Source organism: Cavia porcellus, unplaced genomic scaffold, assembly GCF_034190915.1.
Source record: "Cavia porcellus strain 051 isolate PalLab524CR breed Dunkin Hartley unplaced genomic scaffold, mCavPor4.1 scaffold_33, whole genome shotgun sequence".
NCBI classification, from domain to species: domain Eukaryota; kingdom Metazoa; phylum Chordata; class Mammalia; order Rodentia; family Caviidae; genus Cavia; species Cavia porcellus.
In genome coordinates, this window is record NW_026947516.1 from 13,573,129 (window position 1) to 13,594,561 (window position 21,433).

General features: G+C 36.3%; 1 protein-coding gene across 6 annotated transcripts in view; it reads left to right on the plus strand.

The window, feature by feature from the left end:
• Frmpd4 (FERM and PDZ domain containing 4) overlaps positions 1-21,433 on the plus strand; it is a 938,443-nt gene that overhangs the window by 577,715 nt on the left and 339,295 nt on the right. For 2 of the 6 annotated variants that reach the window (XM_063243081.1, XM_063243080.1), the window contains exon 2: positions 451-547. The exons of the other annotated variants lie outside the window; for them this stretch is intronic. In XM_063243081.1, coding sequence (XP_063099151.1) covers positions 531-547 — 17 coding nt within the window. In that variant the 5' untranslated portion in view covers positions 451-530. The remainder of the gene's footprint in view (positions 1-450; positions 548-21,433) is intronic. 6 annotated transcript variants of the gene reach the window in all.

Below are 21,433 nucleotides of genomic sequence, written 5' to 3' on the forward strand. Positions count from 1 at the left end.
TTGTTTTGTTTTAAATTAATGTTATTCTAAGTCTGAAAAATATCTAGATTGGTCGCTCTGGTATTTCAAGTTCTTTCAGCCTTCAGTTCCATCCATTAGAACTATTCTTTGTGAAGATTTGCCTCGCCTATATCTTTAAGGAAATTTTATCTCAGAATTTCATCATTTTAGGACATGAACCTAAAACATTGATCCAGAAGTAATGACACATAGGCAGGAAGCATAATTAACTGTTGCCCACTTTTAACCATTTCCATTTTTTCTTCATAGCTAAGGTGTAGATTCTGTCAGACTGCAAACTATGACTGCTCTCTAGTTCATGTGGAGTTTTGTATTTTACTTAACTGACACTAGAGGAAAAGTCAAACTTGTTTTCCCAAACTATTATTATTGTTGCTATTGTTGCTGTTTTTAACATACACCATTTACTGAGTGTTTGTTATTTTTCAGGCACTCTGCTGTTTTATGAGACAGGCATTAGTGTCCCCACTTACAGTTAAGGAAACTGAGGCACAAAGCATTTCAGTGGCATGAGGTCACACAGCTGGTAAGTGAGAGATCCAAGATTTGAATTCTGTCTGACTATAAACCTTGAGCTACTAATATATGACTACATTTGATTTTTGCTGGTTGACTATTACTATTACTCTCCCACACAATTCTTCATTATTTCATTTCTTACAACAAAATGACGGGTAATCTTTGATTCAGGAAGGTTTTTTTTTTTTTAATCCTTGTTCACATATTTTAGTTGACCTTAAAATTAAAACTCAAAAAGTTCAGGATCTCCAGAATTAATAAGAACTGAAAGCTCATAGAATTGCATTCTCCCCTCTTCCTGTAGGAGAAAAAAGGCTAAATGAGAGAAAATAATTCATTACTGAAATACAGATTTTTTCCTCTGGATTTTGACAAACCTCCTGTATCTTTTAAAATTGATATTCAGTAAGATAGATATTCAGATTTATGAACCACTATGTTCAAACTACTAAGGCAAGAAGGTTGACTGAGCCAGGGATATAGCTCAGTGGCACAAGTGCCTGCCTGGCAAGTGCAAGGTCCTGCATTTGCTTAGTTCTTCGTAGTACCTACTTGGAACTAGATACAACCCAAGACTCTGTAAAAGGAATGAACTAGCTTTTGTATTCCCATAACCCATAATATGAAAGAGAGAGGCATATATGAAAGCAAGACGGTATATTTCTTTCTATTTTTTTTTTTTTTATCTTTTTCCTTTTTATCGGTACCAGGGATCTAACTCATGACTATCTGCTTGCAAGGCAGGCGCTTATGCCACTGAGCTAAATCCCCCGCCCCAAGATGGTATATTTCTGTAAGCAACTTCTGGTAAATGACACTCAAATATAATTGCTAAGTCAAATCTTGTTCTATACACACATTATGTCATTGGGTGATAAAGACCTATAAAGGAAGTGCTACTTTAATCTTCATTAAGAAATTTCATCTTATTCCACAAAGAATGGCCATCATCAAAGATTCAAATAATAACTGCTCTAATAATAACAAATGCTGGTGAGGCTGCAGGGGAAAAGTAAATATTAGGCTACCATTGGGAATGTAGACTAGTACAACCACTATGGAAATCAGTATGAAAATTACTCAGGAAACTAAACCTAGAAATTACATTTGACCCAGTGATTCCCTTTCTAACTATTGTCCCCAAAGAGTTAAACACCTCGTATTACAAAGATATATACACATTTATTTTTATAGTAGCACAATTCAAAATAGCTAAATATTGGAAGCAGCCTATATATCCATCAGAAGCTGACTGGATAAAGAAAACATGGTATTTGCATACCATGTAGTACTACACTGCCATAAATAAAGATAAATTTGAGTCATTTTTAGGAAGATGGATGCACCGTGAGATCATGTTAAGTGAAATAACTCAGACCCAGAAGTTTAAGTATCACATGGTTTCTCTTACATAAGAAACCCAAAAATTTAAATAAAGAACAAAGTAAAAGCTAGATTATAAGAAGTAGGGAGATAGAACTTGCTCAAATGGGAAATGGAAAAAGAGATGGAGGGAGAGGGAGGAAAAGAGGGAAGAAGATGGAAAAATATTTAAAATGTGTTATGTACATGTATTGCCCCCACACAAGGAGTAAATATTGTATACTACAGACATGGAATTAATTAATTAATTTCAGACATGCAAAGGTTACATAACTTTATCAAGGTTACAGCTATTGGTGAAAGAGTTGGAAACTCAGGTCCAGGCAGAATGACCCACATTCTATGCCCTCAGTAGTATGGTAACCTTCTGCTAAAATGGCTCATGGAGTAAGGGGGGTCAGTTCACACCTGCCATCTGGACTCTCGGTGTAGAGACTGAGAAGACTGCTCTAAGCTGAGGAAATACTTGGAAAAATGAGAATAACAGGAGAGTAGAGAGGAAATGTTTGTCGATTAATGTATGGTGAACTTGATAGGAATACATTGTGTAGAGAGGGATTGTGCATAAAAGGTGGGTGAGGGCCATGAAAGCCCACCTGAGCAAGCTAACTCCTCAGTCACTTAGCAGACTTCTACACTGCACTAGCTGTGTGCCCACTTGAAACATATTGACTTATTTATTCATCACCGGGTGGCTATAGTTTATCGTAACCATCTCATTTCACAGATGAGCAAACCAAGTATATAAAGATTCACCTGCTCAACACCATAGAGCTAGAAAGAAGTAAAACTGGAATTTAAGTCTGGTTCTAGAGGCCATGATTTTAACTGTTACACTGCTTGTTTATTTGGAAATGGAATAATGCAATCAGAGCCTAAGAACCATAAGTGAGGCCCCAGGAATGAGAGAGGAGAGGAGAGGAGAGGGGAGGGGAGGGGAGGGAAGGGGAGGGGAGGGGAGGGGAGGGGATGGGAGGAGAGAGGAAGACAGGAGAAGGGAGGGGAGGGCAGAGGAGGGGAGGAGACGAGAGGGACAGAGTTAGGGAAATGGAAAGGGAAAGGACAGAAGAGACCAACCAAGTCACTATTGCTCTGCCTAGGAGAGAGAAGCAATGGTTCTAGTATGATGGCAGCAGTGAAGAGTGAAGGGAGATAGATCGATGCAGTGGAATGGGATTTGGAAGTCAGAATCAGGGTTCACATTCTGATCATGTCCTGCACTTGGTTGAAGAGTGACTCTATGTTTGTAGATTAAGCTCTGACCTTTGCTTTTCTCATCCTCTAAGGGAGAAGGGGAGGCATGCATCAAAGCCTGGGCAAAATTGGACTATTTAGGCCCAACTGAGGGCAAGGTTTCAGCCAACTACCTATCTGGATGGGCCAGCTTGTCAGTTGGGTTTAGAGTTCTGCAAAGGGGTCATGGCTGTCAATGCACTCAATGTCACCTCTAGGGATACCACAATAGAACTTGCTCAGTGGGGCTGTCTAGAAGGGAAGAGAATTCAGGAGAGGATGGCTGGAGAAACCCACCTCTCTATCCCTGAGAGGTGTCAGGATTGATACCAAGTTGCCTAGAAGCATAATGCAATTTTTGAAATCCATTTTCCCATAGCTAATGTATCTTTTGATATGTGAAGCTGTCACTGACCTCTTTCCTCACGTCAGCTTTTTTTATCTGTGCTATTCGTCATGCAGTTGAGTAGTGAGTGCTAATGGTACTTACTTACTGGTTTTCCATATTTGCTATTGCTTTTCAAGAAATTAATTCAGCAGCATAACCTCACCAGTGTTTTGTTATTACACTAAATTCATCTACCAAACCTAAAAGTAGGATTATCCTTCATTCTTGATGTCACAGAGTCATTGTTTTATTTTCGAAGGGATATCTTATGTTGTCGAAGAAACTCCAGTCCTTTTATTTGGTGTTTTATTCATGCATCCAATCATTCCCTTAATTTAGTTTGGAATTTTCAAAGCATATATGGTGGGAGAAATTGTCCAACATGGCCTTAGAAATAGCTTAGCACTTTTTTATGTGTTCCACTCTGAAATCCTTGCATGTCTAGCTGTTTTCTCCTATTTGAAGGCTCGCAATGGGCTGTGCCATTAGAGACATGTACACCATCCCAAGAAGCATTGTAAAACCAGTGCGGGCCTTTGCTGAAGGCTGCACACCTATGTGGTACACAAGGATGTGTATAGGATGCATGAGACATCACATTTCACTGCAAAACTTCCCCAAGTTCTCTTCCCCAAAACTCACTTCTTCAGTAACTGCTCAGATTTCTCCCTTCTTCCCTCCGGCTGCCCTCCCCTTCCTCCCCTCCAGCTCTCCTCGGCTGTCTTCTTCCTCATCCTCCTGGTCTTGTCTCCTCACTCTCAGTCTCTATTTTGCTTCTCCTTCTCCTCCTCCTTTTTCTTCCTTTCCCTCTGCCCCTCCCCCACACATGAGCCCATCCATCCATTTTATCTTTTGATATCATGTTTTGCCTCTCTGTCTCCTCATTTGCATCCTCCTTTAGAGTCCTTGTCAAAGCCAACCTTGTCTTGTATTCCCCATCATTAGGGAGTGGGGGAAGAGGAATATTTATGCTTTGTTCCTGTGAGGAAAATATTGATTTCCTAATGCATATTATTTAAATAGAACGGAGATTCATTCAGTAAATCGGGTACAGTAGATTCCTAGCCAAAGAGCATGCATTTATCTTTTTGTAATTTAGTGTGATTTCACTGACCTTTACAGATTTGTGGTGTTGACTTCCTTTGGAACCTGTGTCTGGCTTTCATATATAAATATATTAGAATAAATAGATGTTATCATACACTTATTATAAATGAATGTATAATATATGGATATATGAATTAATATATAAAATATAATTATATAACACATATATAAATTTATATATATATTCAGCCTTCAGTAAATGGATCCAACAGTTTGTAGACCTCTCCAGATCTACCATAGTGAGGAAAGGAAGAAAATCTAACACTAAAATTCTTCCTCTTCTGGTCCTTCATATCCCTTCCCAAACACATACAAAACAGAAAAAAAATAGTAATCAAAACCTCTTCAAATTTGTTTGTTTATCTAAAAAATATACTTAAACCTAAATGGATACAAAAACTGCCACATATTATTCCAGTGGGCATTCAGTGGGTGGATGGATGACTGGTGGATAGATGATTGGGTGGATGGTTGGACTCTGTGAGAGCAGGAGGTCCTCCTCCTCTAATGGTACAAGGTGAGAGAGATGTGTGCATACTTATAGCCTGGCTATATAGTTATGTGTAAGCTTGTGCTTCAGATCTGATATAGCACTAGTTTAGGATGAAACTTTTTTTCTTCTTCTAGCAAATGCATCTCTAACCCTTTCCCACCAAAATCAGGAAGATTGAGTAACCTTTGATCAGGAAGATTGAGTAACTTTCCCACCAAAATCAGGAAGATTGAGTAATTTTTGATCCAAGTAGTGGCAGTGATGGGTCTTCATCCAGAGAATTGTGAACTTTGGGCCAAACCTAATGATGACAAATACTTGGACTGGGGAACATTTTAATTCCTCTTGTTCTTTTTTTAATTACCCACTGACCTCCCACTTATAAGCCTACATTTTGTGTTATGAATGCATGATTTGTAACACATACTGGGAGGAATGGCAGCATATCGAATTTTCACTTATCTTGCTAATTTTGTTCAATCTTGTTATTTTATTGAATACAGTATTATCAACTAATAACATGTTATTATTATTTTTATGTCTAGCTCTTTAAAAATAATATATGGTATATTTAAGGTTTATAAATTTGACAGAGAGCCCCTAAATAACTTTCTCTGTAAACTTATAAAAACATTAGTTAAGGGATGAAAGTGGTCCATACTTGCCTAGTATGTGAGGCCCTGGGATTGATCCCTAGCATACCAAAGGCAAAGCAAAACAAAACGTACCCCGAAAGTAGTAGGTAAGAAACTTTAGAATAATAAATCTATAAGGAAAAAGAAGTACTTTTATTGTGCCTCTTAAGCTTTGGGGGAAAATTATGCCATTAAATATCTAAAGTATTAAAAATGCATATTTTAAAGGCAAATGATTTATAAGCATTAGTATAATTGACTTGACCTACCCCAAATTTTGGAGGTAGTTGCAGGAGAACCAGTTTAGTAATGGTTCGGTATATTGTTGAACAGGTAAAGTAAGGGTTAATGAAAGTTATTGTTAATAAAATGGCAGCATGAATCACTTAGAAATAAGTGGAAAGTGTTTCTTGGGATTATACAGTTTGCAAGACAATAATTAGGCTACATTGGAATTAGGAAAAAAGGCAAGGGAAGCAGGGTCTATTCGGATATTGTTCTATGTAGGGGCTGTGGAGTTTAGACAAGGCTCTGAGCCGAATGGCCTTAGACAGAGTCCTGGGTCTGAATTCAAACTCTCTCACTGAGCTTACATTCCTGCTGAAACTTTGGCAAAAGTATATAATTTTTCACTTTTACTACCTTATCTGTAAAACTGGCAAAATATCTACTTCAAAAAACCATAATACAGATTAAAATGACATACGTGCATCCCCTTTTCTTTACAGTGCATACTGCCTGTACATACTCAATTACTTTTAATACCCCTTACAAACACTTTGGACCGTGCTGCCTAGTTTGGCCAAAAATGACATATGCATTTTTATTCTCCTTTCATCTTATTTTGCCCCTTTGTTTGTGAAGAAGGTACTGATTTCATGACATTTTCTTTCTTTTGTTTAGAGACTTTTAAAAAATCAATTTTTGGTGATTCAGATGCATGCTTTTGTTATTTCCATGAATAATATAATAATAATATTCACTTCCCTTTAAAAAGTATCCTAAATCATTAAGACTTTTTCATTAATTCATAACAGCAAAATTGGCATTTATAAATAGGATATGACATTATGTGGGTTCTATTATCCAATATTCTGAGACAAGTATTTATCATAAGTAATATTTTTCACTGCCACAAAACTATAATTTTCTTTTCATGTAATTACTTGGGGGTAGTTGTTATAACATAGTGATCCGGCCTGTTTGGGAATATACTGTTTAATCATATAATCCAATTGATGGAAACTTGTTTTCTCTGGGTTTGGGTACATGGATGCAAGCTGGAAAAAATCTGATGTTCATCCTAGAATATAGCTCCCTTCCCTTGAAAATATTTTTAATATTTTAAGTGCTTAATATTTTCCATGACCATTTGCTATAAGAATACTTGCAGTATTCATCAACTTTAAAATCCAGAATTTTAATACATACTTATGTAGTCAATGTAAAAATTTCACCCCAGGATTCACTTCATTATACATATGAAAATATAGATGCTTATTTTTAAAAGAAATATTAATATTAAGCAACAGCAAGAAAGACTTTTACTCTTCCTGATTTTACAGAAGTTTCTTAATATTGGGCTTTTTCTTTGTAATCTAAGGTGGTATCAATTTAGTTAAATTATCATTTAAAGTGTACATAAAAAGGAAATAATAATAATTATTTTAAAATAATATAGTGAAATGTGCCTATTTTGTCTATTCTTCGTTTTTGACTTTAAGTTTACTGAATGCATTTTTTGTATTAGAATATATATCTAGATATTTTATAGCTATTGTAAATTTTCCAACCCTAATTATGTAATTAAAGTTAACATTATCAATTCATTTAAACATATAGTAGTCATATATAAACATTATGTGTGTGTGTGTGTGTGTGTGTGTGTGTTTCCAGCTGAGGACATCTAATATATGAAGAACTGCTTAAGGGAGACACTCAGAGTATTAAGGATAGATCTCACTAGATTAAATTCATGATCACTGATAACATAAGTTATTTATCATTATATTGTATGGCAAGCAACTGAAACAGTGAACCAAATTTGAAAAGAAATTGTAGATTGCATATTGAAGTTTTCATTCCAATCAGCTAATGACTTTACTTTGCAGCTCAGGATTCTCTGTCCACTGAACTCCATCGCTAATCTTATATAGCCATAAATAAAGGAAAATATGAGAAGCACCTATTATCCATCTTGCTTTTATGAGTGAGAGGGTAGCAGAGAGTATGTTTCAGAAGTCAGTTTCTCATACAAGGAGAGACAGATGAGATTGGGGATCCCGGGGGAACTCAGTCATACCCAAGACAGAAGGCAGAGGAAGACCTAAATGCTTTTTCAAAGTTGTGAAGTGAAAATGGCAGACACTTGCCCGGGGTAATCCTTTGCAGTAAGCAAATGCTGGCTGAAACGCTTGGGTGATGGTAAACCTTGGATGAGCCTTTACCATCTAGAAGACTAAAAGAAAACATTTTAACTAAGCTACCCAAAGCAAAACAAACCTAGGGAATTCACTAGTGTGGGGATTAAAGCTGGGCCCCTTTTTACTGAATCCAGCACATTTCTAAATGGAATAATGGAGAAATTAGTTTAAAGTTAGGGCATTTTGAACCTAGTCTCTTCTTATAAATTAACGGAAAGCTAGAAGAAGAGTGCAAAACAGGAGAGAAGACTTATTTAATGAAATCAAAGGAGGAAGCCAAGAAAGTTTGTCAAACAAATAATTCCCAGGTGACCCACATTCAGTGAAATGCAGCCTCTGGGGAGACAGTGATCCATGAAAGGGAAAGCAGGTGTGAAAGTCCCAGCCCATGGCCCCGAAGAGCAGGACCAGTAAAGCCAGCCTTTGTCCTCGCCAGAATGTAGCCTGTTCAGTGAGGAAGAAATTACTCTGACAAGCCCTTTCTGCAGTAGGCCAGGATGGCTCAGTGGAAGAGTGGCTGAGTGAAGGCGAGACAGTGGGCAGCAGTCAACTGTGCAGTGCTTATCTCAGCCAAAGGAAAATAAATCAATTGTAAAAGTGCAGAATCACCACAAACATAGGCAAATCTTGTGACACACTGGACTTCCCTGCAAGCTATATGTAGACCCTCTGTTTGCTCAGAAAATGATTAGGAGCAAAGAATTCTATAATCTTCTATGTGATCAAAAGCAGTCCTTCTGGGGAAGGAAAGGGATCTGACAGTCAAGCTATTTCCAGAATCTTCCATGCTAAGCTCCATGCTGAAGTAGCAAACCGCTACATGCTACAGTTAGATAGTGGTGAAAGTCAAGAAGCTTGTGCTTAGCCAAGTTGCCGTTCAGGTCCAAAGACAAAGGAGAAACATTTTTGGACTTCTAACTGTGCCTGATGTCTGTGAAATCTCTTTGCAACAAAACCTTCTTTCTTCTTCCAGTACTAGAGGATGAACCCAACCTCCTGCATGTTTTACCTCCAAGCTATACCCCCAACCTCAAAACAAATAACTTGACTGTAAGACTTGTTCAGCCAGAAATTCACAAAGAAGCTACAGTGAGTATTATGTCCTTCTCATCCTGAGTCTGATGGTAGGAATTCAGATTACAGCAGCGGATACAAATATTTTATGTCTCCTTAATGCATCATTAATAATATAATTAATATAACATAAATAACAAAAATTCATGGCAGAAGAGGATGTAAGAGAAGCTTAGGCATATGGATTATCTTGTTTCAGAGCCAGGAATTAAAAGAGACTGCCTAAAATGAATGCATCAAGCAATCAAGCCTTAAATTATATTATAAATGCACCATTTAAAAGTAAAAATCAAGTGACAAACATAAAATACAGTACAACAAATTAAAAATGACAAGTAGAGTAGGGAGCGGCGATATGAGGAAGTATACAAAGTCTAATATCCCTGTGCCTTAGGCATGTAATAAATTTTGTGTTCTTTTCCCTGTTTTTTTTAAAAGATGAATATATACGTTGACTTTTCTTAGAGTTCAAAGTTAATACACCATATCTAAAATTAATAATGCATGAAAGAGATGTTTAGAAATATAATAGGCTTGTAAGCATAACCACTAGGAGATCTAAAAAATTAAGTATGTTATGTCCAATTTGACAGTAGCAAAACAGGAAGAAAATAGACCATGTAGTTGTATGACTTAGATACAAAACAGGAGAGAAGCAAAAGTATTTTTTTCTTTGTCTTTTATTGCTTTTGTTGTGTAGGATTTGAGTTTTTATTTTATCTTTTAAAACCATGGTTCTGTGTTGTTTTTACAAACAAAAAAATGAGTAGAGATTTTTTTTCATTCCAATCATCACCTCAAATTTGCTCTAATGGTTGTATTGTTCTGTAAGTGCCACACTTCCGTTCTGTTTTCTTTGCCAGATTTAAAAGATGAGCCACCAGATTCATTTGTGAGACTTCTTCATAGAGGTCTAATGTCTACCTTGGTCATGGTGACCTCATCTTTATTGAAAAGGAAAGTTGCTTTAGAACTACCATAGTGGGTAGAGATAAACTGCCTCATATTTAATTAAAGTTTCAGAGTGTTTCTTACTAAAACTACCCTGATAGGGACTATATGTTGCAACAGGTCAGACAGTTCAAATTAACTTTGTAATAAGTTAAAAACAGGTCAAGAGACAGGAAATGAAAACTGGAGATGAGCAAGAAAAATCTCAAAATAGGAAAGATATCATGGAAAATTCTTCTACAATGAGTGTTCTTAAATATATTCTTTAAACCCATGAAAAGGTACATCATGAAAGAGCAAGATGAGCTCAGAGTAGATGGCAGGAAATGAGAAAGAGCACTTGGGGAAAATGTGTTTTCCTACAATGTTTGATAATACTACAGTTCTGTCTAGACAGCATCATGTAATGGAGAGTCCTTCGAAATTAGTGAATTCTTGTGACTTTTTCTTTTCTTTTTTTTAATTTTAGTTTATTAGGCCATGAGCATAGTACATAATATTTACCTTCCTTGTGGGAAGTTGGTATATGCACCTAACACATCTTAATTTCTTCTTTTGTCCCCTTTCCTTTCCCTCTTTTCTACCCATTCCTGGATTCCCTTACTTTTTTTCTTTGTACACTTTTGTAGTACATGATGTTTAGATTTTTTTGCATGGAGTTGGCAAATGTACATAACACATCTCAATTCCTTTTATTTCATCCCTTAGTTCCTTCCCTTCCCCCGCCATCGCTTGATACCATTACTCTTTGAGAATTATGGAGGTATGTCCTTACTTCCTACTATCTATCTTTATTCTATTCTCTATTTTTACTCTGGGTTTCTCATATAAGAAGTAATGTGATTTTTAAACTTGTGTGTCTGATTTGTCTTAAATTTTTGATCTCAAGGTATACCCATTTTCTTACAGATGACTGAAGTTTATCTTTCTTTATGGCAGAGTAGTACTTTGTGGTGTGTAAATACCATGTTTTCTTTATCCATTTATCTGTTCATTCATCAGTATATGTACATTTACCATATGGGCCATTTCCAAGATTTAGCTGTTATGAATTTTGCTGCTATGAACATGGATATGCATGTATCTCTGTATTAGGATGTGTTTAACTCTTTGGGGAAGATACCTAGAAGGAGAATAGCTGGGCCAAATGGAATTTGTAGTTTCATTTCTTTTTGAGGAATCTATATACTGATTTTCATGGTGCTTGTACTAATTTGCATTCCGATAGCAATCTAAATGGGTTTCTATCACCTACCCTGTCAATTAACCCATAGTCTCCATCATTTGTTAGTATTTGATTTCTTGATGATGGCCATTATTTCTGGGTTAAGATGGGATCATTTCTCTAATGGTCAGTGATATTGACCATTTATTCCTGCATTTAATGACCATTTGAATTTCTTCTGGGAGAGGTCTATTCATTCTGCTTGTTAATTTTTAATTTAAAAAAAGGATGAAAATGGTACAGGATTTTTAAAAAACAAATAGAAAATCAACACTAGTTAATGTATTTCATATTGTTACTTTGAGAGTAGTTGGTTATACTGGGTCTTTTATTTGGATGGTCCAAGTTTTTGAATTCTTTATATATTCTAGATATGAGTCCTCTGTCTGAGAAATTGCTGGCAAATTCTTTGCCCTGTTTTGTAGGTTGTCTTTTCACTTTGTCGGTTGTTTCTTTTGCTGTGCAGAAGCTTTTTAATTTAATATGATCCCTTTTGTTGATTCTTAGAAGCATTTCCTCTGTAACTAGTTGGGATTTTGTTCAGAAAGGTCTTGCCAAAGATTATGGCTTCAGCCACTATTTGTTATGCCTTATTTTAATGACCTGGTGGCATAGGCCCCACTTAAAAACTGAGAAACATTTGACTTATTTCTTTATGTCTGTGTTTTTCAGCAATCTGTGAATAAGCAGTAACCAGAAATGGTAATTTCATAGTCTTGTATAGTATTGTTTGATTTGAGTAATTACCACAGTGACAATCTTCATCATTTTAAGTATGGAAGAACATTTTAAAATAAACTTTTGATTAAAATATAGCAAATCGAGAAAAATCCACAGATTATAAGTGAAAAAAAAAACCAAAGATTTTCCCAAAGTAAGCACGCATGTGCTATAGTTAAATCCCAGAACAACAGAAGGGTCATCAACACCCTACCTGAGGCCTCTCATATTTCCATCAAATCATTACCTAGACAAAGGTAGTGTCTGCCCTAACTCTAAGTGCCATGGATTAGGGTTGCTTTTTACAACTCTGTTTTAATGGAGTCATGGGGCATATATATATATATATATATATATATATATATATATATATATATTCTTTCATTCAACATTATACTTGATAGTTTCATTCAAATAGTGGGATATTGTTGTAGCTCACTCATTTATGGTGCCATAGAATTTCTTTGAATAAATAAATCACAAATTAACTGAGTCATTGAATTGTTGATGGACATTTGAGTTGTTTGCAATTGTGAGCCATCACAAATAGTGCTAATATGAACATTCTGCTTGGTACTATTTGGTCAATAGCTTTATATGTTGGGTACCTATTTAAGAATGTACTTACTGGACCAAAAGGATTTTTTTTTGTATGCTGTGCTTTATTAATGACTTCCAGTGCTTCTAAACATTTGCACCATTTCTATTCTCACCAGCTGTGTTTGAGAATCCCAAATGCTTTTTTATTTTTTCTCTGTACTTGTCACTGTGCATCTTTTCAATATGGCCTTTCTGAGGGATGCGCAGGAATATCCCACTGTGGATTCTAGTTGTATTTGTGAAGAAGGGACATTTGAACACAAAATTTACAAAATGTAAATGCAAAAGAAAATATAGTCCTTTCCCAAAGAGAACAGTTGGCCAATGTTGATGACCAATGCAAGCTTTTATACATACATATAGTGCTGAAAAATGAGGACATAAAATTTGCCTTTGCCATATACTTGAGTCTTAGTTGCTTTCTCACATACCTGAATTACTTTGCATTTTTATTGGTGCTGTTATCTGGTTCAACATAAAATCAGCTAGTGGAGCCATGGTAGTCATTTTTTTTTCCTGGTGACTTCATTGTTGTTTCATTCATAATTGGAATTGGAATGGAGCAAGATCTGTGTTGGGCCGTCTAGTGAGGTCCAGGAAAGGAGACCTGTCCTAGATATGCTCCTCTCTGTGTGGGCTCAACAAGAAGATTCTAGGCTTAGTTGGGCTCACAAGCACAGGCGAAAAGGTATCTCAAAGGGATGCTACCACTGCCAAAGTGTCAGTCATTGGCTGACTTGAACACATGGACCAGCTTTTAGGGACAGTCATTGTAGCTGATTGTTGAGGTTGTGTTTCATCTCTCTGCATAGATTTTTCCCATCTTTTTTTTTAAGTACAGGCATCAAACTCATGATCTTTCACTTGCCAGGCAGGTGCTTATATGGCTGAGCTAAATCCCCAGCCCTATTTTCCCCATCTTAACTCATCATCAACTTTTGTTTTGACATTCTATTATCTATATATTAAATTTTTTTCACAGCATAGCAAAAACCAGTCACACTGGACTCATGAAATGTGTCTCAAATATTTGGGTTCTTTACCCAAATGTGGTATACAGACAAGTTTATCATCAAGTTAATGGTCCTGAAACTTTAGAGATTTTCACTTGTAAAACCTTATATCTAGTTTAATTCAGAATTCAAAATTATTTATTATTACTCTCAATTTTCTCTTCCTTAAATTGCATAAGGTCAGGCTCCAGAAAACCTAGGTAATGCTTGGCTTCAGATTTCTATCATCTTATTTCAGTGATTTTGTTTATTTATTTGCCATTGGAAGAGAACTTGGAACTGAAAGACTGATATTTGTTTGAGAAAAATGCTACAATTAGTTGTGAAGTGTGGTTTAGTTAATGAAGGTAGTGATCACTATCCATTGAGTACTCATTTTCTCCTAGGCAGGAGTCACAACAGGATTTCCTCTAATATTCATGACAAAGACTATTAGTATCATACATTTTTACAAGATATAAAGCAACCTCATAGAGGTCAATGAAACTTGCCAACCCCATATTTCTAGAAAGTGGTACAGCCAAGGCACTTTGATTTTACTGATAATTAACCATTAAAATGTTTAAATGATTACCTAACTCAAGCTCACTTAAAACATAATTAGAATATATTTCCTAGAATCCCCAATGTTAAATTTTTACTTGCCCAATAAGAATGTTCTCTGTTGGGATAGAATTTTGTTTATTTAATCCGTGTTTGTTACACCTGTGCCATGTTCTCTGATGAGCCCTTCAAAAAAGAACCTCCATGGAAACATCAGTGATTTGCATGTAAAGGACAAAAATCAAGACCAGCTGAACTACAATACCTGCTTTCCAGCGTTTCAGAGAGGACAGGTATGCTGAGTGCTGAGTTGCTTCTGGGCATTCAGAGGTGGGAGCCTGGCTTGCAGCTTGATAAAGTCAATATCATACTCCCTACGTCTCAGAAGACCTCAGGGAGTGCTGCGTGCCTTCACAAATATGGAAGACCTGACCACACAAAGCCAGAACCAAGCTGAGGCCATTTACAAGGTTTTAACTGTATTCCCACTTCATTCAGCTCTACATCAGACATTCCCTGGCATTGGACGTTATACAGTTAATCTTGAGCTTTGGGTTGAGGAGAAGATGTTATTTCATTGTTACTTAATGAAAAACTTGCCTCACTTTTTAAACCTGAATAAGACACTACTCCTGACAGTTTATGTCTTTTGAAATTTGGTACACTGTAATTTTTTTTCTCAAATAGCTGTGTAATCACTAATATAAATTGTTCAGCTGAAGATCACATTAAGTGATACAGGAGAATTCAGTTCAGTACTAGAAAATCTATCCACTGATGTCAAGTGACAGAATAAGATGTCATTGCCTCCTTCCAGCCCACTGAAGGAACAGAGATTAAAATGCAGTGTGATAAAAGATGGCTGCAGAGAATATTATCAAGTCTAACTCCAGAGTATGCAGTTTCTACATAGGATGGCCTTAAAAGTTTGATGCTTTTTCTTCATAAATAAAAGTGCCATTTGGATATCTGATAATATGAATGGCACCATATTTTTCTGCCAAGAGAAGGGAAATGAAGTTCTTTTTCTTCTTGGCAAACCAGTAACTACTTAGTACCTTACTAGTAAAGTTTTCTACATTAAGGTATGTGATTGAATCCAGTGTCTCTTTCATGCTATACCAAGTGCTCTAATACTGAGCTATATCCCTAGCCCTCACCTGTATATACTTTAAGGTTTATTCTATAGCTTTCATAGTGACGTGACAGAAAAGTTGTAACAAAAGTGTGCTAAAAAACAAATTTTATTATATTGGGCACATGGAAAAAGCCACATAAATGAATAAACTTTCTCCAGGATGAGTGTGAGATTTTTCAGGTTGAGTGTGGGTAGATGAACTATTCAGCTCTTCTTTTCCAGTTTGCTTTTGGAATAGATTTTCATTTCTCTCTACTAGAAAGAAATTCACAACTTTCTTGTTAGTTCTGTGCTTCCACAGATTACTAGTAACAAAGTCAAAGCCACTATAAAGTGTAATGACATGAAGGGAAGATTTTCGAGTCCCCTGCATTTGAGTATGAGCTGTATATGTGCAGTAACCTGAATGCTTGCATTCTCACAGAATGTGAATTTTGAAGCCCTAATCCCAGTGTGATGGTATCATAAGGTGGCCCCTTTGGGTGGTGACTAGGTCACAAGGCTGGAGTATTCATGAATGGGATCAGTGCCTTTACTAACGGGTCCTGGAGAGCACTCTCTGCTCTCTTTCTGCCATGTAAGGACACAGTGAGCTTTGACTAGACGGTGAGTCTGCTGGCACCTTGATCTTACTCTTCATTGCTTGCAGAACTATGAGAAATAAATGCTTGTTGTGTAAGTACTCTAGTGTATGATAGTATAATAAAGCAGCCCCAGCTGGCTAAGGAGTTACGTGTTATGTGGCACTTAAGCCACTGTTTTTACATGTATCTCAAGCAAAGTAAGCCGAGAATATCTGTTCTATGTGAAAGCAATAAGATCTCAACACATTCTTAGTTTTGATGCAAATCAAGGTGGCATCACTTGTTATTTTTATGACTTTGCTATCTCTTCACTTCAGGGGAAAATAGTTTGTATTTCTTAACTTAAAAAAAAACAAATTAGCAGGTAGCAATAGAAGAAAATAGACTTCTTTAAAATTCAAAATTTCTTACATCAAGTATACTACCAATAGTGAAAAGGCAACCCAAAAGTTGGAGAAAATATCTGTATATCATGTCTTATAAGAGATTTATAACCAGAATATATAAAAATTACTGAACCCCAACAGCAAAAAAATAAAAAAAGAGAAGCAGACCAAAAAGGAAACATTTGATTAGAAGATGATCAAAGGACATGAATAGACTTCTTCAAGAAGATATGCAAGTGGCTTATAGGAACATGAAATGATCTCAATATCATGTATTATCAAGGAAACACATATAAAAAACTCAATGAGATACCACTTCCTATCCATTATGATGGCTGTTAGGATATGTCTGAAATTCCAGCTCTCTGGGAGGCTGAGTCAGAGCAATCACAAGTTGGAACCCAGCAACTTAGTGATTTGGTGAGACTCTGTCTCAAACTGGATGAACCTCAGGGTGAAGGTGCTGGGTTCAATCCCCAGTGCTGTAAGAGAAAGGAGGAGAGGGAAGGAGAGAGAGAGAGAGAGAGAGAGAGAGAGAGAGAGAGAGAGAGAGAGAGAGAGAGAGAAAGCAGGAAAGAGGGATAGAGCAAAAACACAGAGAAAAGAAGTAAGTGTTGATGAAGGGATGGATAAGTGGGAACTCTTATGCATTGGTATGGCAATATAAAGGGATGCAGCCATTATGGAAAAAGGTACAGCAACTCCTCAAAAACTGAAAACTAGAATTTTCATCTGATCTAGCAGTTTTATTCCTAGGTGAACACCAAGAAGTAGTCAACCTCTCAGAAAATTGTGCATGCATATTCATGGCAGCATTGTTTGCACTAGCAAATGATGAAAGTGACCAAATGAACAACCTGCAGGTGGATGGATTAACATAATGTAGTCTGTACATACAGTGGCCTATTATTCAGGCTTACAAGTGAAGAGGGTTCTGGTATGTGCTGTACTATGGATGAATCTCAAAGATGTTATACTCAAATAGTCAGGCTGGCCACAGAAGGACAAATAGAATATTGCTCTGCTTATACCAGATGACCTAGAATAGTCAAATTCATAGAGACAGTAAGTCAAATGGTGCTTGCCAGGGACCGGGAGAGGAGCAAGTGAGGAGTCAGTATTTTAATGTGAACAGTTGCAGTTTGGAGAGAAAATAAAATTCTGGAAATAAATTGTGGTAATTGTTTTAAACAATGTGAATATAGTAGTTCTACTGAACTGTATGGTGAAAAATGATTAAAATGGTAAGTTTTATGTTAGGCATATTTAATTGCAATACATAAAAAGATTGATGTGTTCATCTTAGCTGTCCTCATGGACCTCGCATTGACAGGCTGCAAACATGTAATAGCAAGATTTTATATCTGGTGAGTTTATCTTGAAGACCCCAAGAGTTAGGGTCAATTAGTTGCAGCTCTGTCTAACTGGTTGGCATAGGTTACTAGATGTCTCCAAGGGGGGTCTTTACTGGCCATGATTTAAAGTTAAGGAGAAAAAGATTATGAAATGTAATGAAAGAGAATTTAATTATAGTTCCTAAGGCTGAAAAGGTAAGGAATCCAAAGTTCCACCCTAGATATCTGTAAGAACAAATAGGGAAAGGTCTATTAAAAGTGTTCCAAAACTAGTTAGCCCTGGCTCTGTACAATTTGACTTTTGCCTTAGCCACTGTGTCATTTCTAATGATTTTTAAACTAGATTTCCAAATACACATTACTTCTATAACTGCAACAATATTGTAAAATATGCTGCAAAGCTTGCCTTAAGGGACTCATTGCCTTTTTTTTATATTTAAACAAGGGTACAGAATGCCGGAAGCTATCATCAATGCTTGATGGAAAGAATGTGATGTCTGTTTCCCTGGTGCTGTAAATGTGACTGCTGGTAGATCTATTAATAGCCCAGAGTTGGATTTTGACCTTTGATTTATTAAATTAAAGAAATATAAAGATAGGGATAAATGAGATGAATTCATGAGAACCCAAGCCACATCCCACTCATTTTTCTTTATGGATATTTAGCATATATGTTGTGGGGGGATATATACATATAGCCATAATTAGTGTTTTCTGTATAAAACCTCTTAAAATGTAATTACTACTTCCAAGTTAATCTGTATACAAATAAGTCTTATAGCTCTCACCTTCTCTCATCTTTCTGCCATTTTGTTTCTTTTCAAAGAGTCATTTCTATGTTCTCAGCAAAGTGCTGCCATTCTGTGGAAAGACAGAGAGTCAGGATAGGGGGCATTTTTCCTCTCTCCCTTCTCTTACATGTACAGTCATCTACAGCTCCTCTGCTAGGGGCAGGCTGGGGACCTTCAGTGTCTCATACATGACACAGAAATCTCGGTTTCATGTGGTAATGACCACAATAGACATTTAGAGCCAGGCTTGGGACTTGATTGAATGCATTGTTGTTCACTCTTGATTAGGCTGCTCTTCATGAGATATAGGTTTAGACTTAATGCTACCTTCACATACTTCGGTACTGTACTTCGACTGTTCAACATTTGCTTTTTATTGTCTTGACAGACCTCAGATTGAATGCTGCAAGAGTTGTGGTCCAAGTACATACTATACCACTAGCTCTTGATCTTTATAGGAATTGGATATTTTATATATGTATCTAATGAGATGTTGCCAGGCAGGTGTGTCTCAGTGTGAATGAGTTTATGTGGATCCATCCTAAAGCTGGGTGAGGGTTAGGGGCAATGAGACCAAACTGTAGGAACTCTAAGAGTTTGCAACACACTTAGTGAGTTGAACTGAAAAATACGTGGTTCCTTGGAATATGTTGGGATAATTTATTGGAGTGCAACTGTCCATGTATGTACATTGGCAAGCTTGATGTTTTCAGCTTAATTTTTCTATATTAAAACTAGAGATGTTCAAGAAAATGAAGAAAAAGTCTTCTATGTCATCTCCCTTTTATTCAAGTGCCAATTCTGAAGAAGTCTGAGTCACCGTTGGCCACCAGTATTCTGAGATCTTAAGAGTCATCATGCAGGCCAACTAATTGGGTGAAAATTCCTTTTCACCCTCTCACAAGTACTAAACAGGTACTAAAAATCTCATGCTCTAATTAATTACTGACATTTTAATATTTGAAAACATGTTAGTTGCCAAATATTCAGTCAACACTACATGTTCCTCCATAAAGAAGGTGACGACATCTTTGAAAAATTATTGAGGAAAAGAGTATATCTAAGGATTATTTTGTGCTCAGTGTAGTTTTCTGGCAGTTACACTTCTACTTTATATTCATATTCCTTTATTTTCTAATCATTTGGGAGAAATTCAGAGACAGCTGTTTGGCTTTTCTGCTAAAATCTCAAGTCATGAAAAGAAGAAACCAGTAAGTATTTTGAACTCTGTGAAACTAAATGGAGCTCTGAGGCTAGGCACATGATCATAGAAGTCACTTAATATTGACCTTATTTTGTCAACTTGGAAACATTACAAAAAGATAGAATTTCTCTTAAAAATAGTGCAGTAGTATAACAGTTGTGTATGACAGCCTGTCTCTCAAAATAATACAAACCAGGTCTTTCTTTAACTGTCAAATTGTTCAACTGGTGGTTACAGTTTTCCAAATCTAACCTATATGACATATCTTGGAGAATACTTTTGTATTGCTTATGAGATTGCTTTTAAAAATAGCCAGAGCAATGAAATTTCAGTTAGAATATTAAGGCATTCTCAATAAATAAAAACATATAAGCAGTAAGATTGTCAAAGAGAATAATGGGACCACCAGCTTTGGAAAGGTTCCAGGCTGATCTTGATATCACCTCTGTGACAATTTGAAAATCACAGGAACAGGCTTTCCTTAAGGTGGAAGAGCAGGCAGATGAACCACCAGGCTTTTCTGGGAACACAAATCCCATTTTCCATTTGGTGCCCCATAATTTCTGATTGGATAGCTTTATATGCTTGCCTGGAAAAGAGCCAAATAAAGCTTGCTAGATACAAGTTGAACACAGTGATTTGCAAATCTTTTGAGATAAGCATATTTTGGTACATTATTATGTGTGCTGTTTGGATTTTGAATGTACAGATTACAGTATTAGTTTCTGATGACTACTGTAACTAGGCATCTTAGAGTCATGGTACTTTCTCGTGGTTCTAGAAGTCAGAGATCCAAAGTCAAGGAGTTGGCAAAATCGTGCTGCCTCCGAAGTTTCCAGGTGAGACTCATTCCTTGTCTCTTTCAGCTTCCTTTTTATGGTACCCTGATATATTATAGGACTTTTTACACTGACTAAAAAGTTAGAAAATCAGAAAAAAAATGTTTGTTTATACATACATACATGCATACATACTATGTACATATTTGTAGTACATAGTAAGCTCATTCCTTTTAGGGAGTTGGTTCATGTACTTATGTATTACAGTATTATTACTGATTTATTCTTTTATATCCCCTTCTCTGATCCTTCCCTCGTCCATCCATCTCTTGATTTCCTTTCTTTATTCTCACTATTTCTAATATCTTTGTTTATTTTGCTCTTTATTCATATTTTGGGTCTCTCATATGAGAGAAATCATGCTATATATCAGCTTCTGTGTCTGATTTTGTTCATATAACATTATGGTCTCAAGGCGCATACTTTGTTCCTAAAAGTGATAGAAGTTTATCCTTCTTTATGGCAGAGTAGTACTCCATTGTGTTTATATCTTTTAGTTTCTGATTGCTTTGATATTTCATTGCTTATGGCAGCATAACTGCAAACTCGTTTTCCATCATCACATGACTTCTGTTATGTGTTTTCTTCTGTAATTTCTCTGATTATTGTCATTGGATTTAGGGCACTTAATGCAAACTGATCTCAAGCTGAGGCAGGCGAATCTCAACGAGTTCAAAGCCAGCCTGGGCTATACAGTGAGATAGACAGACATGGTCTCAAAAACAACAACAACAAAAATTGATCTGAATCCAAGATCTTTAATTATACCTTCAAAAATCCTTTTTCCAAATAAGGTCATATTTGAAGG